Below are 25,323 nucleotides of genomic sequence, written 5' to 3' on the forward strand. Positions count from 1 at the left end.
GAGCCAGGAGAGGGGGACAGACTACCCTAAGGGACTCCCAACATCAAACCTGAGGATTTGCCCCGTATCCCTGCACATAGCCCCTTCTGGACTAAGAGAAGCAGCCTTCCAGCTTCCCTGCCTAGACAATGCTCACAACACTCCAATCTCTTCACACAGCCCCAGGGAGCATTGCCCACCAGCAGTGCCATGCTTCGCAACTCCAGCCACAGCAAAGGCATGGTCTATGTGGGTAAGCATCCCTTGATCCAGATCTTGGGCACTGGGCAGGCAGGGAGGTACCCTACTTGGGAAGGTCACATACAAGTCCAGTCACAGGCTCTGGAGTCTCTATCCCTTAGTGCCCTGTCTGCACTGGGTTTGGGGGAAGGGGGGGCAGGAACAACACCTGGCTTTCCAGGCAGAAGACAACAGCATTGCTCTTCCAGTTCAGCTTTATTTTGCAAACATTGACAAGACCTCCTGTGCACAGAGACCCTTGTGGGGACCACATGAATCAATGCGCACTCTCACAGCACAGACTTGGTAGAGGAGACAGGGCTCACAGTTTAGTGCCATGGTAGACAGAGGTACAAATGGAGCCAGAAAAGGCAGGCTCCCTTTCATGGGCTTCCTAGCTGTTGGCCTCAGCCTACTCTGTTCTGGGGAGGAACACAGAAGATCCAGCCACCACTCACTTCCCTTCACCCGACTGTCCCCTCTAGGACAGGGACCAGGATATGGTGGGGAGTTGCCATTTTGTCAAACAGAGGAGGCAGAACAGCAAGAGCAGAAGCCTGGAAGCTTGGGAGAACAGGGTACTCTGGGAAGGGATAGGTGTCCAGAATGGCAAACAAAGAGGAAGCTACAGGAGATGAGGATAGAAAAATGGGCCGGTCAACTCCTCACGTCACGGTATAAGCTTTCAAGTCTACATAGGAGGGACCTTTTTGGCAACGAAGTTTAGGTGCGGCTGCCCAGGGCCCCTCGCCGTTGTTCCTTTCCTCCATAGGTAAGACCCTGAGGGGGTAAGACAGGGACAGGGAAAGAGTATGGGTAGGAACAGGGAGAGTCCTGGCCCCAGATACCTCCTCCTCATCCCCTCCACCACCCTGAGCCTCCAGGGGCTTCATCCCTGTCTACTGTGCCCTCCTGGCCACCATGGTCCTCGGTCTGCTCGCCTATGTAGTCTTTTAAGTGGTAGGTGGTCTGGGCACTGCCCTGTGGCATCCCCCTCTCTGTGTGGACTCCCAGCCAGCTCCCTCTGTCTTAAAGGTGGGAGGGAACAGATTGGTAGATTGCCCCTCCTCCTGACAGCTGGCACTCACATAAGCAAAGACAGCAGCTGGCCAAGGCTCAGACTGCAGAGGTGGGGGAGCCTCAACAGGGACCAGATGCATGGGGATAGCAGTGTCCTCCTGGACTCTCCTAGCAGTCTGGAGGCCTATGCCCCCAGCCAGGGTGAGCCCCTTTGCCCAATCTATAGTTCTTTGGACCTACCTAGCATTGCCCCACCATCCAGCCCTTGTATGATTCATGTCTCCTGCCCTAGGGCCACATACTGAGCTTGGCTGCTGACTTTACCTTCATCTCCCTCGGCAGCAGGAGTGGAGCAGCTCCTGGGGTGTTGGGTGAACCTCACAAGAGCTGGCAGGGCCTGGCAGGCCGCCTGAGGCTGTGGACACCATGGCCCAGGGCCAGATGCCAGCCTACACCTTGCTGAGGGACTGGGCCATCCAAGAAGGCTATGGTGCCACCCTCAAGAGGATGCCCTGGCTGCCATGGGCCATGAAGATGTGGTCCAAGCCCTGGGAGCCCCCAGCTGAGGGCTGCTCTGTGGTGTGATGCCCCCATAGCCTTGCCTCTCAGGGAGCCTGCTACGGTGCTCCCCACCACTCCCATCTCATACACCATCCCCTTCATGGACCTCCTGGCATTGCTGGCCTCGGCCTACTCTGTTCTGGGGAGGAACACAGAACATCCAGCCACCACTTACTTACCTTCACCCTACTGTCTTCTCTAGGACAGGGACCAGGATATGGTGAGGAGCTGGCAGTAAGGAGTGGGCCTGCCCTCTGGCTCCCTACTGTACCTCCCCTTATTCAGCCTCAGTTATTTTTTCTACTTTTGTATCCCATATTAAAGGCAACTTTGGACTTCTCTGCTGGCTCTATCTGGCTCCTTGGGCCTGGGAGACAATTAGGTGGCTATGAGGCAGAGGCCCAGAAAAGGGCTTGGAGCTGTGGGTCCCTAGGATGTGGAAGGGCTCTCTCCAAGCAGTACCTTGGATGGCAGGCAGTGTGCTCCTGTAGAAGATGCACGGGCTTTGGAGGCAGACTGGAGTTCATATCCTGCATCTGCCATTCACTGGCTGCATCATGCTGGGAAGCTATTTTATCTTATTTTACCAGCTTTCTTACCTGGAGAATAAATTAAAATGGTACATTCAGTAGTTCCCTCCACCCCTAAGACTCCTAGGCTGGTGCTGAGGGACCCTGGGTATGAGATCATTTTCCTGACTTGTGCTATGACCAGCATGAAGGGGAAGCTGGAGGCCTGCCCCTCTAGATAGGGGGAAAGAGGCAGACTGGTCCTGGGCAGTTAGTTAATAACCAAGGGCCTCAAGTCATCTCTAGATGAGATTTAAAAAAAAAAGGCAAGGCTCTCCTTTTAACACCCCGTCTCAGGAGGAGTTCGAAATGTGCGTCCACAGTTGTTCATGTCATTTCTATACAAGCCAAGACATGCAGGGTCATCCTGGACAGTTGAGACAGGGCAGATGAACCCAAACCACCTGCACCAACCACTTGTACCCATGCATATACCCACCCTGAAAGGAGTGGTTGGTTATTGTGCCTTTTGAGGGAGGTGCCACAGCAGAAAGGCCCTGCCTAGGAATGAACGATAGCTACCATCCAAGCATCCACCAGGATCAGAAGGCTTCAGAGGCACAGCCATCCAGTTATCATGATCCAGTGGGGCCCAAGGTAGATCTTATCCCCTTGTTAAAATGTGATGTGAATAGGATTAGCTACTCATCAGAATCATCATAGACTGCTGCTACTGCTACCCTTAGAAACAGTTTACCAGGGCTGTTTAACAGCCTGTAAATCTTTCCCTTAAAATAAGAGCAGGAAGTGGCTGGGTACAGTGGCTCACACCTGTAATTCTAGTGCTTTGGGATGCTGAGGCAGGAGGATTGCTTGAGGGCAGGAGTTTGAGACCAACCTGAGCAAGACTGACAGAGATGCTGCCTCTACAAAAAATAGAAAAATTAGCCTGGCGTGGTGGCATGTGCCTGTAGTCCCAGCTACTCGGGAGGCTGAGGCAGAAGGATCACTTGAGCCCAGGAGTTCGAGGTTGCAGTGAGCTATGATGATGCCACTGCACTCTAGCCCAGGCGACAAGTGAGACCCTGTCTCAAAACAAAACAAGAGCAGGAAGTTTACAGACAGACACCTTCCTCCTGAAATGATCCTAGGACAATAACCCTGAATGACAGGACACAAAGCAAAGAAGGTGTGCACCAGCTGCTGGAGGGAGCACACCAGCAGGGAGCTGGCCACAGGGCTATTCAGGATTGGGTCAGCAAAGAGTAGAAAACCCTGCATTCAGTGGCATGAACAGGTTCTGGGTTAACGGCACTCCTTATCTAGGAGTGCCTAGGGGATTTGGACCTAGAGGATCTGGACCTGAGGGATGTGGGGAAGGGGAAGAGATTTTTTTTTTTCTAAAAGAGGTAAATAACTGAGGATCCTTCTTTAATGATGTCTTCCCTCCTCCCCCAATGCCCCACACCCTCTTCAATGATGTCTTATCTGAAACTTGACAGCTCCCCAGTTACCATTCTTAAATGGAAGGCTGCCTAAATTTCTTTGGAAAATCTGAACCCTGGAGCCTTGTGTCAAAACCATGAGTTTGACTTGGCTGCAAGTAGCAGTGCATGTGGTAGCACCCCTGCACTGCACACCCATCCAAAAGAGAAACATCCCCTTTTAACGTGCTCAGACATATTAACCGAAACATTTAACAGACACAACTCTCATAGCTTTAAGTTTAAATTAAAAAAAAAAAAGATAAGATACAAGTTGAAAATGATAAGCAGGTTGAACAAATTATGGTCCATCTGATATGTTTTAGTTAGTTTTGAAGGCTGCAGTATCATGGGAAAACACTTTGGATACATTGTAAAGTAGCAAATCTAATGACTGATTTTAAAGTAAGAATTTTTCTCCTAACAATTCCTTTAATACTAGGATATCAGGTGAATTACTGAACTCTCCGTTCCTCTTATTTCCTTGTCAACAGTGCCAATTCCTGTGCCTCAGAGTTGTGAGGATTAGATGAGTACAATCTGAGCTCTAAGTGTTCAGCACAGCACCTAGCAGGCAATGACTGCTCTAATTGTTGCCCACCCTGTCAAAGATTTGGCAGGCTATAGCCTGGCCTCACCTCCTTCCCAGGGGCACTGCTGAAGCGAGTAAAATAAACCCTGGTGAGGAACAGATGAGACCAGCCTCTTTGCAAAGATGGGCCCTGGTCTGGCCTGAAGCCCTTGGCCCTCCTCACTGCCCAGACAAGTGATCCAACAAGAAGGGGAGGGGTCCTCCACCAACATCTACCTCGTCCAGGATGCCACTCTCATTATAACCTGTATACTGTACCCCTTTTAAAGAAGTCCTCTCCTGTCCTTGTAGTGTCCAAGCCTAGTATTGGGGGTAATGGTGGGAGGTCAGAGAACCCAAATATCAAATGAGCATTCCAGTGGGCTCAGAGAAATCAGGGCTCTGGAGAGAAGTTGTTCAATGGCTCTCTCTAGCTAGGAGGTATCAAGGGGGAAGACAAATTTGCATTTCTTGACTGGCCTATTAACCAAAGAAAAGAAGCCCAGCATCAATAAGGCCTTAGGTCACACATCCTTTGCTCTGGAATGTGTGTGCAAATTGACCCAACCCCAGAGCACAGCCACAAAGACCCCAAGCCCACAAGTGTCAGTCATATGGCAAATGTCTGCCTCAGTCATATTGGGACCTGTGGGGAACAAGTCCTATAATAAAATTCAGTTGTAGGGATTAATCTTGGACTTCAAACACTTACAGCCACTATATCTCCTTTTCTCCAGTGACATCACTACACCCAAATATGCTTGATTAACCTTTAGGGAACACACACGCCAAGTTCTTTAATCGATTTTATTTTTTACATAAAAAGTTCAGTAAAAATTGGATAAAGTAAAGTGATTTTAAGCAGTAAATCAATCTTATCAACATAGCACAAGGCTAGCCGAAACCACAAGGCAGCCTGCTTTGGAATATTTACATGATAACAAATTAAACCTTCCAGGAGACCTTAAACCATCCTTACAAAGTCTTCCTGTGACCCTAGCATGTAGAGGCTAAAAGCAAAACAAAAACCAAACAAAAACCAGGAAAAAACAAATTATTTTCAATATATTCACATATACATTAAAATATAATACAGATCGTCAAGGTAAGGGGTTGTGGGTGGGGATGCGCATGGGTCTGTGCGCTGACAGCACCGCCAAGGAGGAGACCCAGGTTTGAGAGTGGGGTCAGGTCTGGCCAGGGTCTTCCCTAATCCCTTGCTGCTGATGGCTTCTAACTACACCCCAACAGCTCACAACTAGGGATCACTTGTAGATGGAGCTCATTTTTGTGGCTTTCAGTTGACACCTGCAGGTTTGAATTTCCCAGGGTGACAAGTCTTCAGTACCACAACCCTGACAGATGGGTGGGGCAGAGAAGCCCACAGATTTCTTCTTCCCAGAGTCTGCCCTACCTGATCACCCGTCCTCCCACCCGGGCCCCATAAGTCACTCTAATTCAGTGTCCTCTTTGGGTTTGTAAACAGCCCCAAACTTTTGCATGTACTTCTTAATGTACTCCTTGGTTTTGTGTTTCACATTCTCATTGCACTCCAGGTCCTCAGGATTCTTACAGTACTTCAGCTCCTTATTCATAACGCCGTGAGTCAGCTGTCCAGGGCACAGGAAGAAAGACCACAGCCACCGATCAGAGTGAAAATGATGTGAGGGGGATGGCAGGGGTGGTAATCCAGCCTGCTGCTTCAGGGCCCTTCTCATCAAGACTGAGAGTTAATAAGGGGATGGAGCAGGCTAGTGCTGGGATCACCAGTAAGGAAAAGCTCAGCTCCGAAAGCTTCTTAGAGACCTACTGCTCTCAAGTTAGGTGCCCCCTTCACCCAACCTGCCCTCCCTGTTCCTGACCCCCAGCCCTGACATCAGGGAAGAAAAACTATACTTTCTATGATGAAGGAAGCCTTCCCAGAGGTACACAGTTTGCCCAGAACACTGACAGACCAGAGGCAGGGGGAGTACCTTGCGAGCTAGGTGTTTGAAGTCTTCAGTTGTGGTAATTCTTCCCACTTTGCAGTCAGGTTTCCGGTAAGGGTTCAGGCACTGGACAATGAACTGGGACATCTGCAGGCAGAGAAAAGAGAACACACTGCTCAACAGTCCAGAGAATGCAAGGAGTTATACTATGGAAATAATTACAAAATTTAACAAGTAGAGCCAGCCAGTCCTTCCCTTTCCTTCCTCAGGATGGCTGCTTTGGACAGTGGAAGCCAGTAAGATGTAAGAGAAAAGGCTTGGCCCTGAGAGAGAAAGAGCTCCCTTGGATAAACTGAACAAGCCTCACTTAAAGCAGTAGCTGGAGGCACCCAGCAACAGAATGTCACTGCTGAGTCTTATAGCAGCCTCAGGTTTCAGCCAACGAATTTTGTGTCCTAGGTATAAAGAGGCCATAGCTGGTTCTCTGGCCCCTGGAAGCAGGGCAGTGCAGAGCAGGCATTCCAGAGCTACTGGGAGGCTTAGCAACCCCAGGAACTGGAAGCATTTTGTCACTGAAGCATAGTATGACAGCCAGTAGAAGATCCAGGGAAGAATCCTTTTCATTCTACCACTTCTAATGTCCTCCCTGGGCTATCTCTGTAGGGTCAGCCCTACCCAATGGCTCTCAAAGAGACCCCAGGCACAGGACCTCTGTAAGTATTTGTGGTGCTAAGATCACAGGGAACAAAGAGGCCAATGATGGCCACTTCATCAAGGAAGTGATGAACAGGCTTTACCTATCACTGAAACTCAGTGAGCCTTCAGCTATATCACAAGGTAGGCAATAAACAAACAGCTGCTGGTTGGCTGAGCTGAAATACCAATACTTTCTTTCACACAGGGACAGTGAGAAACTAAGTTTTATCCCCACATAAGCCTTTTACTCAAAGTTCTTCTGGGGTCTGCTGGCCTCCACACTCTCCCCCTTTAATTTATCCCCCAAATATAGGAAGAGACTGCATTACCCCTGCTTAAAATCCTGCAGCGGTTCCCTATAATCCACAAACAGTCCTTATATAAAGAAAAACAATACCATTCAGCCTTACTTCCAGCACCCCTTGCATAGCTTGTGCTATAGCCCGTGGGACTACTTATAATTCCCTGGAAGGGATGCTGCTTCCTCTTGCCTCTGTATATTCTGCTGCCTGAGATGTTTAGTGTCCTAATTGCTACAAACATACACTTCTGGTAAGCATAAAGAGGAGCTGCATTCTCCCAATCCCTTGAGGATTAGGCAGCCACCAAATGAGATATCAAAGAAAGAGAACTGAACTTTGAGCAAGAAGGCCTGTGGTCAAGCCTTTTGCCTAGAACTTACCTTCTCTGAACCTGAAGAGTTCCTTCACCTAGATAAGGGGAACAACAATCCCTGTCTTGCCCACAACAAGGGATGTTGTGGGAATGAAATGAAATAACATATATTAAAGTGTTTAACCAGTTGTAAAGGGCCATATACTGATGCCTGTAACCCTAGCACTTTTGGAGGCTGAGGCGGGAGGATAGCTTGAACTCAGGAGTTCAAGACCAGCCTGAGCAAGAGCAAGAGCAAGACCCCGGTTTTTTTAAAAAAAAAAAAAAAAGGCCATATCCCATAACAGTTGTTATGTGTTATCCCATAACAACTACACAGTCAAATCACAGAAGCCAGGGGAGCCCCAAAGACGAGGCAGTCTATCACCACATACAGCTTTCCTTTGCCATAGATGCTACAGAAGGCCCACAGAGAAACAGGTAAATGTGGTCTGCAGAGGCTCCTGTCAAGCAAAGAGATGGCTGAGGAATTCTCAATAGGAAAAGCAGCACTTCAGCAAGAAGCATAAGCTAAACCGTATGTTCCTACCTATCTCAGGACAAGGGAGATGTTGTACATACTTAGGACAAGAAACGGAAGAGTCCAGGTTTAAGCCTCAGTAGCTTAGTGCCCACATCCACCAAACCTTACCTCTTTTCTGAATACTTCTTTGCTTTTCTTAGCCAGCTCACTGGAGGTATCTGCTTCTGCTGTCTTCGGCTTTTTCGAGGTCTAAAAATAGAAGAAAAAACACAACCGTGTTGGCATAAGAAGTCAATTTATTGATGCCCTACTGTCCCAGAACCCTCTTTTTGCTTCCCCAATTGGGATACCTGACTCTCGGTATTAGAATTCATTTAAAAGCCCTGACTCAGGTGCATGGCCTAGAGTCAAGTTGGCTGCTGTGTTTTAAATTCTTTCATATGGCTCTTGCCTCCTCCTTTATAAGCCAAGGTCCAATCCTCTACCCTAAGCTAAAGCTAAACCTTTGATGTAGTTATACATTTCCAGTTGTCTCAGAGTTACTTTCTCTGCAGAGGAATGTGCTGTATGGCTTGGACCACTAATATAGCTCTGTTCTGAGCTTCAGCTCCCCGTACTACCAAATGAGGCCTAGGCAAAACAAGCTCGACCTCCCCTGGCACTGACATGCTAGGATTTCAGGACAAAGGCAAAATGCTCTATTCTGAAGACCCTTGGACATTCATCACTTTCCTCCAAAGGTGGAGTTGGCTAGACTGTACAAGACAGTCTTAGCATGCAGAAGAGGCTCCTTGGAGGTTGGTACCTCCAGCTTAGGAATGGAAAGACTAAGGAGGTATTAAGATACTAGATGGGAGAAAACGAGGGTCATTCAACAGATGAGTAGATTAAGACACAGAAGATACTCTGTCCCAAGCTGGCAAGATGACGACAAACCCAGGAACATTCCTTTCTAGCACTGCTAGAGGGGAGGCTGCCAAGTGACTCCTAACCAAGCACTATCAAGAGGTGACAGGTTGGCAGGCCCGCCATTCAGAGCACCTGCCATGCAGGCCATCTATCCATACTTTTGCCCACCACTAGCCATCAGGCCCCTTCCCAGTAGATATGCTTTTCCACAGAAAAGAGTAATTATAAGCATTCCCCTTTGAATACAAGGTTACTTCAGATAAATCTAGAAGCTGCAGTTGGCAGTACTTCATGCATTTGCTAGGGGTGTGGAACAGAGAAATTTTTTTATACCTCACCCACCCCCTGGTTCTGTTTCCTTCATTTCCATAAACATGAAGGCTCTGGTGCTGAAAAAGCATTCAACTCCCTTTGCTCAGGACTGGCTCCAGAGAAAGGTGGCATTCCCTTGACTTTGAGCTGTTACAAAATCAGCTTTCTCTAATTTTATAAATCAGAAAAAGTCGTAAAAGTTTTACATATTTTCCATTTTTCTACTTTCTTTCTGTGGCTGTGGGAGCATTAGGTGGGTTAGTTAGAGGAGTAGAGTAGAAAGAACAAACAGATCCAACCTCTGTTTTCAGGAAATAAAACTAAGCAAAAAACCACAAGTAACTATTTTCAAATGTTTTTGCTTTGGGATTTTGTGATTATTTTTTTCCAGTTGTAGAGTGTGGGGTTTGTACAATAAGATCGCAGGTAGCAAGGCTCAATCACAAATTATTTGAATAAGCCAAGGAAACTTCCAACACATGCCCAGCTGTTCTTTTGTAGACCTTAGAAATGAGTAGCAAAGGAATGAGTACAGAAAGCTCCTTGAGGTATGACAACCATCTTCATTCAGTATCCCGGTCCTATGGAAAAGGCCAGGCTCTCAGTGAGGATACTGTATACACAGGAATGTCCTGCTTCCCTCTGAATAGGGTATGTGTTCAGAAAGCTAAATAAATCCAATGCATATTCAATAGCTTTCTAATGTAATCCCTAACTTGATGAGGTTGGGAGGACTTTAAAAACAGTTATAGAGCATAATCCACTGAGCTCTGTTTAGGAGCTCTCTTGGTACTTTTGAGTGTTGTGCATGGGAACTGAAATGGGAATTGTTCAAATGAAGGGTGCCTAGACTTACATCACAGAAATCATTAACCATTCAGAACCCCTGGCAGTACTGAAATTCTTGTACTCCTCTCTTCTTGATCTGTGGTCTGCAAATGGCATGGGAAATAGTTTCAGAAACTGGCTACCACTTACTCAAACCCAATGCCAGGCAAAGGAGCCAGAATCAGAGCCAAAGATAGCACTTGCTATTGACATGAAAAACCTTGGGACCCTCTACCACCCTACTCCAAAAAGGTTCCACTTAAAAGTTTAGCATTTCTTAAAAGTTCTACTTTAAACGTCTAAAGCTAAGTGTTATAACTTTCCCAAATACCTTTTGCCTATTAAAAATCCTTTAACCCCAGAAAAGATAGACTGGACCAATGATGACCAAAATATAATAGGGTACTTCATGGGGTAGGGAACATCCATGTGTACAGCAAGCAGCCCCACTGAGATTCGAGGAAACCACCAGAGAACAGGATAGGGGCTCCAATACTCAAAAAAGCAAAGTGTTCCCAGGTCCTCAGCAGTAATTAGTTTGCCTTTTCTCTGGGTCGGCTCATACGGGGCATCAGTTAAGAAAATTTTGGTGGGAACCTATGTGACCAGTGGCCAGACAAAAGCATATAATGAAATGAGCAGGTAAAGGGTCTGGCAGAAAGCCAGAGTTTATTGCCTTCGACGTTGACGCTGCTCTCAGCCTTCATCTGTGGCATATTTGGATTCCTAGTGCTTGAATATAACGAGGGAGGCCTAATTACCGTCACATCACCCAAGTGAGGCTTGAGTCCTACTGGCTTAGTTGGCAATGGCCTTAAGCTTATTGGGCAGCTGTGGTGACCACACACAGACTGTGTAGCACAATAAACATCCTTTATTATATATACAGACACAACCATGTCACAAAAGTCCACGTGACTTGGAACCAAGGCCTGAGTTATAGAAATGGGTCCTGATGAAGGGAGAGGATACACCTAGCTAATGATTCTTTTTCCTAGAATTTACTTAAATACTCTTTGAACATGAAATGTAAAACATTATTCAATGAGGAACTGTATCTTTTTGAGCAGCAGGAATATGGAAGCATAAGCTGAGCCATCAGAAGAAACACTACACATGTGATTCAATCTAAGCTCTGCAAGACACAAACCTGTATATATCAATTAAAAGGTTAAGGCTGGGTGCCGTGGCTCATGCTTGTAATCCTAGCACTCTGGGAGGTTGAGGTGGGAGGATCACTTGAGGTCAGGAGTTTGAGACCAGCCTGAGCAAGAGCGAGATCCCATCTCTACTAAAAACAGAAAAAAATTAGCCAGGCGTGGTGGCACGCACCTGTTAGTCCCAGCTGCTTGGGAGGCTGAGGCAGGAGGATTGCTTGAGCCCAGGAGTTTGAGGTTGCTGTGAACTAGGCTGATGCCATGGCACTCTAGCCTGGGAAACAGAATGAGACTCTGTGTCCAAAAGAAAAAAAGGTTTAAAAAAGAAGGATCTTTGAAAATAACGAAAACTTAGTATAGTTGGTGTTCTGCATTTGTGGGTTCGACCAACTGCAGATAAAAAAATATATATACCAATCCTTCATGGATATGGAGGGATGACTGTAATGTGTCTTGAAGTATTCTTATTTTAGTTGATCTTACTTTAGTTGATCTTACTATCCTTTAGGCTTCAGGAATCTGGATGTCTATAAACCTCTCAAGACTTGGGAAATTTCCAATATCTTATTTTTTTTTTTTTCCTTTCTTTCTTTTCTTTTGGGAGACAGGGTCTCTGTTACCCAGGCTGGATCACAGTGGCATGATCACAGTTCATGGTAACCTCCAACTCCCAGGCTCAAGCAATCTTCCTGCCTTAGCCTCCTGAGTAGCTGGGACTACAGGTGCATGCCACCATGCCCAGCTAATTTTTTGTTTTTCTGTAGAGACAGGGTCTCACTGTATTGCCCAGGCTGGTCTCAAACTTCTGGCCTCAAGCAATCCTCCCACCTTGGCCTCCCAAATTGCTGGGATTACAGGCATAAGCCACTGTACCTGGCCTAGTATCATTTCTTTAAATTAAACATTCTGCCCCTTTTTCTTTTTCTTTTCCTTCTGGAACTCCTATAGTTCATATATTTGTTACCCTGATGGCACTCCATAGGTCTCATATGCTTTTAATTCCTTTTTCTTTTAAATTTTCTAATTGACTAATTTCAAATCACTTGTCTTTGAGTTCACTATTCTTTCTTCTGCATGATCTAGTCTGCTATTGAAGCTGTCTAACGAATTTTTCTGTTCTGTCACTGTATTCTTCAGCTATAGGATTTCTGTTTGTTTCTTTATGGTTTCTGTTAATATTTCTTTATTAAATGTCTCATTTTGTTCATACATTGTTTTCCTGATTTTGTTGTCCGTGTCCTCTTGCATTTCATTGAACATTTTTAAGATGATTACTTTAAATTCTTCATTAGGCAATTCATAGATCTCCATTTCTTTGAGGTCAGTTACTAGAGCTTTATTAGTTTACTTTGGTAGTATTATGTTTTCTTGATACTTTGTTGTCCATGTAATCCTGCAATGACGTCTGTGCATTTGCAGAGGCAAACACCTCTCACATCCACAAATTCTGGTATCCGCAGGCAGTTCTAGAACCAATCCTCCGTGGATACAGAGGGACAACTGCATAAAGATGCTCCTTGACTTACAACAAAGTTACGTCCTGATAAACCCATGGTAAGTCAAGAAGTGTACTGAATGCATGTTGTTTTCTCATCATTGTAAAGTTAAAAAATTGTAAGTAAGTTGAACCATCATAAGTTGAGGCCATGTGTATTCTCTTTTGGATGTGTTACCACCTTTGATAGAAACAACAAAACAATCTATTTCATCAGGTGGTTCTAGATAAGGCACACAGCTTTTTAAAAAAAGGCAGGGAGTAGTAAGACAGAAACAAAAAGATCTCTAAGGCACTTTCTACCAATAGTGTTTCAAAAGTCTGACTGGACTGCACACAGGCTCCATGTGCTGCACTCAGAGGGAAGCAGAGTTCATGAAAAACCTGGAACTAAGGTTTATAAGACATCACTTGGAACCAGCAGGCATCAAGTATAGTTGTAGTCATCTTAACCACCTGCTCTGCAGACATCTGGGCTCTGGTATCTGACAATCTCCTCTTAAATGTGATTTCCTGGTTCCCTCTCCATTACCTAATGAATGATTCTGTTTTGAATCATTCTGCAAATTGTCCCACCTCCAATGCGGGAACATGAATTGAAAAAACTTGGCACCTGATCCTACCCTCTGCAACTCTCTCAATCCAACAAATAAATACTCTACACTACTATTTTAACATAACATAGTTAGAGGAGACCTATTATACCTTGTGACTGAATGTTAATTAAAAGCCAAGACACAGCAAGAAATAAACTGCTGTCTTCTCAACTGTGCAAGCAGTCAGCAATGATTCAGGTCTGGGGTTCTCAAAGGAAGATTGACTTTACACTCACCACATGATGGAAAGACAGTACAAGATAACCAAGAGTAGGAAGCAAGAATGTAGGAGAACGGAGAAGGAACGCTCTCACAATGTTTAGTCTCATCATCAAAAGCTTTTACCATACCACCTAGCACTCTTCAAAGAATTCTCTGCCTTTCCTATATATCATTCCATATACCTCTGTTTCCAACAAGCACGAATTTACTGATGACTCAAACCTAGACTTGACTGCCTACCAGCCACTGCTACCCTGAATCCCGAATCATATTCCACACTGAACTTATCTCCAAACCTCTTCCTGCTCTTTCCTTCATTTCTTAGATTGAATAATGGGATCTTATCCACGTAAGCTAAAAATGAGAAGAAGATGGGTCATCCTTGCCTCTTCCTTACCCATTTGTTTGCTAAGCCCTAAATGCTGGCTCTCAAATGTTTTTGGTCTGACTCTCCAACATCTCCACTCTTAGTACCTCACTTTGCCTGAACTATTAATACTCTCCCATTTGATCTCACCTTTTCAAATAGGACTGTTTCACTAGGACACACATTTGATTATCTGATACCTTTGCATTAAAAACATTCATTGATGCCCAAGTACCCACCAGACAATAATCACATTAGTAGGCCACTAAGACCTCAGACAATTTAAATCTGACCAACTCTTCCATATTTCTGCCTTGCTAACTACCTCATATATATCCAAACTCTCACCATACCAAATTATTTTCACTGTTCCCTATATACTGTCTTGTTTTGACTTTATGCCTTTGCCAAATACTAGACTATATATTACATGATTTCATTTAAATAAAATGTCCACAAAAAGCAAACTTATCAAGAAAGGAAGCAGATTATTGATTAATTTGGCAATTAACTGTAAATGGATATAAGAGATCTTACTGGGAGGATAAAAATGTTCTAAAACCAGATTATGGTAATAGTTTCATAATTTGGTAAATTTCTAGAAGTCACTAAATTATATACCTAAATAATTAGATTTTATGGTAGGCATATATTATACCTCTATAAAATCACTGCTGCTGTTTATTTTAAAGCCCATCCACAGACTCGTGCTTCTGGCCATGACAGATTATTGTTAATGGATTAGCCCTCTCAGTATTCAAAATTAGAAAACAAGGCCAGGCATTGTGGCTCAGGCCTATAATATGAACACTTTGAGAGGCCGAGGCAGAAGGATCACTTGAGCCCAGAGGTTTGAAACCAGCCCGAGCAACACAGTCAGGCCTGGTCTCTACAAAAAAAAAAAAAAAAAAAAAAAAAAAAAAAAAAAGAAAAGAAAAGAAAGAAGAAAAATTAGCTGGGTATGGTGGAGCATGCCTGTTGTCCTCGCTACCTGGGAGGCTAAAGTAGGTGGATCATTTGAGCTCAGGAGTTTGAGGTTGCAGTGAGTTATGACATCACTACACTCTAGCCCAGGCAATAGAGAGAGACCCTATCTCAAAACAACAACTACAAAAACTAGACAAAATACATGAAATAACACTTTTCACTCACTGGACGTTAGGCAGCACTAGACTATGATCCTGAGACTAGGGAGAAAAAAATGAGGTAAGTGCTATGATTATCTTGGCTTTCTGAATGGAAGCATTTACCAGATTCTGGTGCAGGGAGGAAAACCCAAGCATAGAATGGAGGTCCCAGTGAGCTAAGTAGATAGAGACTGGAATTCAAAGTACCTGAGGTGAGCCTCTAACAATTCCAAGAGCTCACAGAAGGCTGGGAGGTGTGCAAGCTTCCACCAGTTAGAGGGAAGAGACCTCCATGATAACCTTGAGCATTCAGTGGAGATCCTAGAAAGGCCACACCTCAGGAGTTACCCTAGAGAAAAAGCTACTCTGGACCTAGTCTAACAAAGATTAAGAACAAGCCTCTAAAGAATCAAGCTGATCCACAAGTAACCTGACTGTCAGAACAAAGGCCAACACTCCTTAATGGAAAATAACAAAATCATGAAACCCAACAATCTAAATATCCAGTGTTCAACTGAAAAGTACTAAACATATGAAGCAGGAAAATGTTAACCCAATAACCACAAGAAAAACGAGTCAGTAGAAACAGGCCCAAAAGTAAAAGTGATGTTAAAATTAACAGACATCTGTAAAACAGCTGTTATAAATGTTCAAGGATATAAAGGAAAGCATGAACACAGTGAAGAAATTAAAACTATCAGGGCCAAAGGGGACACAAACTTCTGAGAAGCACGGATGGCACCACATTCTTAACTACCCTCCTCCACTGAAGTAGCATTCTTGGCAGGCAGTGTGGATCAGGAAGTACTGGTGGCCGTGGGACGTGTGGCAAATCAGTACTGGCTGAACATGCCCTACTTGATCCACAGGGCAGGAGTACTGCTATGCTGTGGTGTTCAGGGAAGAGGCCTTAAAGGCCACGAAGGCAGGCAATACTTTTCCCCCCGTATTTTTGTTGTAGACCAGCTCAACCACCTCAAAGTCACCCAAATAATGGTCTTAACTCTGAGCCATCATCCTTTGATTTTATAGATCACGAAAGTACCTGGTCGTGACCTGGTCATGGAACCAAAAACCTGTAGCTTCTATAAAAGTGTGAGCCTTTGAACCACAGTCTTATTAAAACAAACAAACATGAGCATAATTGTCTCATATAGAATATCTGGGGCTCTCAATGCCTTAATACTTAAAAGTATAGCCACTGTCCTATTGTGTTTCTTGTTTCTACAGCCTAACAGGAAGATATAACTCATTTCCTGGGTAACAGATTATATAAAATATATTTTGAACAAAAACTGCAATAAAGCTAGAAACTATGCTTTGAGGTCTTTGCTTAAGTTTGAGATATTAATACTTGATGGGGCTTTATCATGCAACATTAGTTTGCTTACCCTCTGTCATGAATGACTGCCTAAACTTAAATGAGCTTTTTCAGTTAAACATATTCCTTTTCTTCCGGGATTTAACTATAAAAAGTGGACATTTAAATGGAGTAAAAGGTATTAATCATAACTGTTTTTTAAAAAATTAAAACTATCAAAAATAAGCAAATCAAAATTTTAGAGGTAAAAAATATAATTAAAATAAAAAATAAATCAATGGATAAGCTTAGCTAATTAGATACAACGGGGGTAAGTGAAGGTAAGTAAGATAAGGGGGTAAGAAAAGTGAACTTTGAAGAGAGGGCAACATAAACTATACAAACTGAAGAACAGAGAGAAAAGAGCTGAAAAAAAATTTGACAGAGACTTGGTGGCCTGTGAGACAATATCGAGCAGTCTAAAAATATGTATGTAATTGGGGTCCCAGGAAAAGGGGTGATGGTACAAAAAAATTTGAAGGTGAAAATATTTCCAGATTTGATGAAAATTATCTATCCATGGATCTAAAAGGTACAAAGAACCACAAGGATGTTAAATACAAAAACAAACCCAAGGTATATCACAATCAAATTGTTGAAAACCAATTTTAAAAGACAAAATTAAGATATTTTGGGGGACAAAGATAAGAATTATATATTTTTTTAAATTTTTATTTTTACAGGCACCTGTCCTGTGAAATAATTATATTTGTATTCAAAACTATTTTAAGAAATCAATGGGCTAACATCTTTTAAGTGTTGAAAGGGCAAAAAATATCAACTTAGAATTCTTTTTTTTTCAGTCAGATAGAATCTTGCTCTGTTACCCAGGCTAGAGTACGGTGGCCTGATCTTAGCTCACCGCAACTTTGAACTCCTGGGCTCAAGAGATCCTCCCACCATACCCTCCCAAGTAGATGGGACTACAGGTACATGCCACCATGCCTGGGAAATTTTTTTTATTTTTGTAGAGACAGGGTCTCATTACATTGCCCAGGCTAGTCTCAAACTCCTGGCCTCAAGCAATCCTTGCACCCAGCTCAACTTAGAATTATATAACCGGTAAAAATATCCTTCAAACTAAAAGAGTCTAGCAGTTTCTTATAAAACTAAACACTCTTACCATATGATCTAGCAACTCTGCTCCCTGGTATTTACCCAAATGAACTGAAAACTTAGGTCCACACAAAAACCTGCACGTGGATTTTTTATTACAGTAGCTTTATTCATAATTGCCAAAAATTGGAAACAATCAAGATGTCCTTCTGTAAGTGAATGGATAAATAAACTGTGCTATACTCAGACAATGGAATATTATTCAGTGCTAAGATGAAATGCACTATCGAGCCATGAAAAGACATGGAGAAACCCTGAATGCATACTGCTAAGTGAATGAAGCCAATGTGAAAGGCTACCTATTGTATGATTCCAACTATATGACATTCTGGAAAAGGTAACACTATAGAGACAATAAAAAGATAAGGCTGCGCACGGTGGGTCACACCTGTAATCCTAGCACTCTCACAGGCCAAGGCGGGAGGATTGCTTGAGCTCAGGAGTTCAAGAGCAGCCTGAGCAAGAGCAAGATCCCGTCTCTACAAAAAATAGAAAAATTGGCCAGGCGTGGTGGCACACGCCTGTAGTCCCAGCTACTGGGGAGGCTGAGGCAGGAGGATCGCCTGAGCCCAGGAATCTGAGATTGTAGTGAACTATGATGACAACACTGCACTGTAGCCAGGGCAACAGAATGAGATTCCGTCTCCAATCAATCAAAATTGCTCTAAAAATAACGACTATTTTTTTAAAGGGGTAAGATAAATACCTCTTTTCAGACAAACAAATGCTAAGAGCATTTATCACCAGTAGATCCAAAATACTTAGAAATATTAACACATTGACTGCCACACTAGAAAGAAATTTCTTTTCCTTGGGGCCACAGTGTTCATTACAAAAATAGAATAAAAATTTTGAAAACAAAACTATCCTTTCTAATTTAATGAAAAATTTGTTATTTTGTGTTGTTTTCTGTGTGTGAGTTATATGCAACTTGAAAAATAGTTCACTCGGCTTCCAAGGTGAAGAGATGTGAGTTATGTATGTTTCACGATGCCCTGGGCTGAAAACTAGCGTGAGTTAAATACAACTCACAGGGCAGTTAATGTGTTAAAGGAGTCTACGGCCATACTACCCTGAATGTGCCCTATCTTGCCTGATCTCAGAAGCTATATAAGGCTGGGCTTGGTTACATTTGGACGGGAATAATATTAAAGGTAATTTTTCAGGCGAAAGGAAAATAACTCCAGGTAGAAACTCAAATCTACATGAGAGAATGAAGAGTGCTAATATAATATATAGCTATATAATATGTGGGTAAATATAGGACTTTGCTGCAAGTTTTTGTTTTGTTTATTTATTTATTTTTTTTTGAAACAGAGTCTCACTCTGTTGCCCAGGCTAGAGTGCCGTGGCGTCGGCCTCACTCACAGCAACCTCAAACTCCTGGGCTCAAGCGATCCTCCTGCCTCAGCCTCCCGAGTAGCTGGGACTACAGGCATGCACCACCATGCCCGGCTAATTTCTCTATATATATTTTTAGTTGTTTGTCTAATTTCTTTCTATTTTTAGTAGAGACAGGGTCTCGCTCTTGCTCAGGCTGGTCTCGAACTCCTGACCTTGAACGATCCTCCTGCCTCGGCCTCCCAGAGTGCTGAGATTACAGGAGTGAGCCACCGCGCCCAGCCTTTGCTGCAAGTTTTAAAAGTTAAGACTGTTTAAAGCAAAAAACTAACATATTCTGAGGTTCATAACGTATAAAAATGCAATGTAAGACAGCAAAATCACAATGGAGAGGAGGGTGGAAATTATAGGCTTTTACAATTATAAAAAAGTCAATTATATTGTAAGTAATTATGGAAAAGTGGTGTATTATGCAATGGTAGATTGTAATAAGACAAGTATGCATATTGTAAACCTTAGAACAGTGGTTCTCAAATTTTAGATCTCAGTACCCCTTTACACTCTTAGAACACTGAGTACCCCAAAGAGCTTTCATTTATGAGTTTATCTATTAAAATTTTTCATATTAGAAATTAAATTCAAACTGAGAAACAAGCATTCATTAATTTTAAAATAACATTAACAAATCCATTATATAATTTTTTTGTGAAAAATAACTGTTTTCCAAAACTAAAGAAATTTCGTTAAGAGTAGCACAGTTTTACACTTCAGAAATCTCTTTAATGTCTCACTAATAGAATACACCTGGAGTCTCACTCCCTTCTGCATTGAAACATATCATGTACTCTCTGGAAAACTCCACAGTACATTTATGAATGTATAAGAGTGACAGAGACATATAATGTTTATTAATAGTATTATTATTAAAATAGTTTTGACCTCATGGCTTCCTTGAAAGGGTTTTGGAACCCCTAGAGGGCCCCACATCAAACTTTGAGAACCACTAAAAAATAAGTAAAACAAAGAAGTATGACTAATAAACCAATAGAAAAGAAAAAAATAGAATACTTGAAAAAATCTAAATTAATCCCAAAAAAAGTAGGAAAAGAAAAACAGAAAATTGGAAAACAAATAAGAGAGTAGACTTTAAACTCAACCCTACTTATATATATTTATTAAGTGTCAACAGGTTAAATATGCAAATTAGAAAGAAGGCAGAGCCTGTCAGTCATGAGTAGTGAAAAGGTGTTATTTTAAAGCCATCCTTAAGACTCTAAATTGTTTTGCACAAACTTGGAAATTTCTTTATTTGCAGTGTCATTTCTGACTCTTAGGGCCTGCAGACATAAGCCTTGAGACATAAACATTGTGGAAATTAATGCGCTAGTCACCTGCTCTCTTTCATGATAGAATCATTCAACAAATACTAAGTAACTCTATGTCTCTAAATGGTAAGCCAAATAACCTTCCTTCTTTTATTCTTGGTAGGTACAGAACCTAAAGCCAAAGTCTATACATCATCTTTTTTTTGTTTTTGAGACAGAGTCTCGCTCTGTTGTCTGGGCCAGAGTGCCCTGGCATCAGCTTAGCTCACAGCAACCTCAAACTCCTGGGTTCAAGCAATCCTCCTGCCTCAGCCTCTTGAGTAGCTGGCATTACAGATGTGTGTGTCACCACGCCCGGCTTATACATCATTTTCTTCAATATTTATTTATGAAAAGTTTCATATATAGTTTATTATTCTGTGAGATTTTGAAAAATCTCTGAAGAACGGCTCTCACATATGACCAAAAGTGCCTCTCACTAGGTACTAGCAACATTCCCAAAGTTAAGTGATTCTCCCTAAAATTGCCAACACAGAGAGTTCCCCACACGTAGGTGTAGCATTTTAATGGGGGTATTGGTCAGCCCTCTCCCAGCTCCCATGGGTGCACAGCACTTTAATGGATTTCACAGATACTCTTCCACCTTCTATGACCAAAGTAATGCCAAAATCTTGCTCGCTAGTCATACTCAAAGATCATCAAAAACATTTTACAAACCATTATTAAACAACAGAAATGCATCAGAATATTTTATCCTACTGTCATCCTCTAGCCAAGAGTGATAACAAATTTTACCAAAAAATATTCAAAGGTTTCCCACCATGCACAAGGTTCATATTCTTTTACAACATTTTAAAATCCCCAAGATCCATCCCCCACAATGTCCTTCCAACCTCATGCTTGATTACAAGTTTTATGATGCCTATGTTCCTCCCCCAAATAAACAGTGCCACTCCCCAAACATATCCTAAACTTTTTCCCCTTTCCTGCTTTTGTCCCAGCTTTTCTTTAGCCTCTCTTTGCTTACTGGAAAACTCTTTATCCTTTAACTTACACTTTAGCACATTCAAATACATTACAAATTAGAATATACAATTTTCCACTGAAACCCAATTATTATACTCATTATCTTCCCACTGTTGTCACTGTAAATATCATATCCTTTTAGGGCATCCCAGCTTTTCTGAAATTCAGTGTACACATTTATTTATAATTAATTCTAGGGCAAGAAATTAGAAGCTACACCCTTTCCTCTAACACTTAAGTGTACACACACACACACACACACACACACACACACACACACACACGCATGCGTAGAATGAATCAGTGAAGAGAATCTGACCCAGGCCTCGAAAACAGGGCATTGGGCACATGGCTTGGTCCACTGTGTCTTCAGGAAATGACTGCTGAAATGATAGCCATGGTACTAATTGTGCTTCAATTCTGTCAGCTTCCTAGGTCCTAACCTAATCAAAGTGGACACAATTCCATTTAACCCTCTGTTTTTTGCTTAGGAGTGTTAGTGCAGTGCTTCCCAAGCCTTTGGTTTTCATAAACCTGTTAAATAAAATACAAATTGGGGAAAACCAACGCTGACATTGTTAACCTTTTATTTTGCCAAGGCTATTAATAAAAAACCAAAAAAAAAAAAATCCAAAACACAACCATCACATCTTATCATTTCAAAATGAGAATATTTTGACTCTGAAAAAGTCAAAAAGCCAAATAAAGGTCAGTCATTTGAAGATAATACATCTACCTTTAAAGAAAATTCACTATGTTATCCTCTTTATCTTCTTTTGCTATGGAAAAGTATTCAGGAAAAATGCACAAGGAAATACTTGGATAACCCTTGAAGCCTGGAACAAAACTCCCTGGGTCACATTAAGGATGGCAGGAGCTGAGACTTAAAGGAAAGGCCTCAAGAAGGTCCTAACTCTTATTTAAAGCCCAATTATTCCACAGACCTTGTAGGTCAAAAAAAAAAGCCCAATTAATTCAATTATCACCTTCTTTCTGAAGTTTCTTTGATTTCCTCTTAATGCTACATCTTCTCTTTCTATAAATGTCTCCGATACTTACAGTCAAAACCTCAATTTGCCACTTAACCACACAATACTGTACAATTTTCAAACATTACATTCCTATGACCCCTGAGAGCAGTAACTTTGCCTGATATTTCTTTTGTATCCCTAGGTCTAGGTGCAACACTTATGCTCTATAGGAATTCCAATGTCTGATAAACAACCAAAATGTAAGGAAGAATGGGATTAACCTCAGATCTGTGTGATTTGAAATATGTATTTAGATCCAAAGTTCTAAGCTATTAGACTATAATTCAGCCATTGCCTTTTGGTTGTAATATGTACAACATCTTAATCCCCAAATACATACATGCACCCCCCCACAGTAGCAGAGCAGTGAAGATCAGATATAATCTGACAAATCACTCACTCTAGGTGGTTATGTATATAGTAAGGTTTTATGATTACACTTTTCTTATAGTCAATTACAAACAGTATTTCGTATTGTTCAGACTTTAATGTGTGTGAATCACCTAGGAACCTTGCATAACTTCAGATTCTGATCTAGCAGGTCTAGGGCAGGGACTAAAAGTCTGCATTTTTTTTTTTTTTCCTTGAGATGGGGTCTCGCTATGTTGCCAGGCTGGATGGAGTACAGCGGCTATTCACAGATGTGATACCATGATACCACTACTAATCAGCACAGCAGTTTTGACTTACTCCATTTCCGACCTGGGCAGGTTCACCCCTCCTTAGGCAACCTGGTGGTCCCCAGCTCCCGGGAGGTTACCATATTGACACCAAACTTAGTGCAGACACCTAATCAGCATAGAATACTACAGCCCAGAACTCCCGGGCTCAAGTGATCCTCCCTCCTCAGCCTACAGAGTGCATACCACTGTGCCTGGCTGAAAGTCTGCATTTTTAACAGACGATGTGGTTCTGCTGAGTGCTGAGTAAACCTAATCAAGCTCATTGCAAAGTCCCTGACTACCATGGTCAACCCCTATAGTTCATCTCTCCCACAGAGCTTTCTAATAGGCAAATCTGATCATGTCACTGTTCAAGCCACTTTAAAGGTTTTCTACCACCTACAGAGAATGGAGATCTAATTGTTTATCATGGCATGTAAGGCTGCCCTGTTACTTGGCCTCTACAAGTGGAAAAGGATAAAGATCATTTTAATTCAATCACCGAGCATTTGATTTATATGACCTCTCATTCCAATTACTGTCTTATCAGAGGGAGCGATGAGGAATAACCTCTTTCTTACCTTCTCTGTTCTAGTATTTACATAGTGAATTACCTCTGCCTCAAATCTTTACAAAAAGGGGGTTAGGGTGGGTTATACTCCTTTGGTGAGGTTTTAATATAACCAGTTTAACTTCATTTCAGACCCACCAAAATAGGGCATTAAATTGCAACATAAAGTAAGACTTCAGTCAAAAACACCAAAACACATGTAAAAACACACATACACACCCCTCATCATCAAGAAGGATGTAGCAAATCTATACAAACTAAGAAGGAAAGTTAAGATATATTAAAAGAAGTTACAAAAGAGTATGAATACTATGATGACCTCACCTCAGGGCCTCTCGTTCTGTCTCTTTGCCTTTTGCTATTATTAGTGTCCCACAAAACGCTTTCGTGATTGGTCTATGCAAAACCCTTCTCCTATATATACATTTCTCAAATGAGTAAGTAGGTACTATGCATCTGAGTACTTGAAAGTCTAAAAAAGGTCTGTTTTCTCCCTGACTTCATCTCTACCATGACACATGAATGATCATTCACATATTTTTCAGAATAAGGAAAAAAAGAACCCCAAGATCATGTGACTGCTGGCTTTATAGAATGATAAGACACTGACTCCGAAATGATCAGGAAACATACATGTAAGCCACACTCACCTTCATGGGATTTTCATCATATGTTGGGGTTCCTAGGTCCATCTCAGCTTCATGCTCAAGGCTGGCATCATCTCCTGGGCTTTCCCAAGTAGGGGGATCCCACTGTGTCTGCCTAGAAGGAGGTAAGAACAGTCATGCTGTCATGGCTAGAAAAGAGAACCCTGGCATAGGCATCTCTGCTCATACATAAGACATACCTCTGCTCACTGTGTAGCCCACCATATTTCTGTGGGCAGTGAATAATATGGCAACATTTGGCTGGGTGCTGAAGAAAGCAATAAAACCAAACATCTTCTCTGCCTCTCACTTGACTCTTAATGTCCTGAAAATAGGACTCAGCAAAGCCTAAAAAGTACACGAATAGTTGACTGCCTATGCCACCCCTCTGCAGGTAGAGAGATTAATAGTGACTATACCTACCATGTACCTGGAGCAAAATAAAATAAATCACAACATCCCTCACAATCCTTAACCATGTGATAAACTGTCCCTTGCTTCAGCAGCATTCTTGTTTGTAGGTTCTACTCCTTTGGTTTAATGACTGACACCATAGAAAATATACACAGGTTAAAAACTCATACCCTCTGCTAAAAATATTCTCAACTAACTGCAAAAAGAATGGCTCAGCTATGTTAGCTCATTGCATGTTTATAGTTGCTGTGAAAATAAGCAGGAAAAGATTTTTAAAAAATTAGATCTATAGGGTAAAAACTGGAAGTAAAGACATTCATGTTTTGGAGACCGAAGTCAGCTATACAGGGAATACTATGGGCAGTGACTTAAAATGTCAAAAGCCTCTAAGGAGGCCAGAAGTGGTGGCTCATGCCTATAATCCTAGTACTCTGGGAGGCCAAGGTGGAGAATCAATTGAGGTCAGGAGTTTGAGACCAGCCTGAGCAAGTGCAAGACCCCCACCTCTACTAAAAATAGAAAAAAGTCAGCCAGGAATGGTGGTGTGTACCTGTAGTCCCAGCTACTCAGGAGGCTGAGGGAGGAGGATCACTTGAGCCTAGGATTTTGAGGTTGCAGTGAGCTATAATCACACCACTGCACTCTAGGTTGGGTGACAAAGCAAGGCTCTGTCTCCAAAAAAAAAAAAAAA

The 25,323-nt window shown here is 42.4% G+C and overlaps 1 protein-coding gene across 1 annotated transcript in view; it reads right to left on the bottom strand.

Annotated features, from left to right (window-relative positions):
- Positions 1 to 5,152: 5,152 nt before the first annotated feature.
- Positions 5,153 to 25,323, bottom strand: part of SETD2 (SET domain containing 2) — a 140,908-nt gene continuing 120,737 nt past the window's right edge. Inside the window, exons 18-21 of the mRNA XM_012665347.1 lie at positions 24,222 to 24,333; positions 8,295 to 8,375; positions 6,338 to 6,439; positions 5,153 to 5,974 (exon numbers count right to left, since the gene is read on the bottom strand). Of these exons, the coding sequence (XP_012520801.1) occupies positions 5,813 to 5,974; positions 6,338 to 6,439; positions 8,295 to 8,375; positions 24,222 to 24,333 (457 nt within the window). The 3' untranslated portion in view covers positions 5,153 to 5,812. The remainder of the gene's footprint in view (positions 5,975 to 6,337; positions 6,440 to 8,294; positions 8,376 to 24,221; positions 24,334 to 25,323) is intronic.

Source organism: Propithecus coquereli, unplaced genomic scaffold, assembly GCF_000956105.1.
Source record: "Propithecus coquereli isolate 6110/MARCELLA unplaced genomic scaffold, Pcoq_1.0 Scaffold1, whole genome shotgun sequence".
Taxonomy (NCBI): domain Eukaryota; kingdom Metazoa; phylum Chordata; class Mammalia; order Primates; family Indriidae; genus Propithecus; species Propithecus coquereli.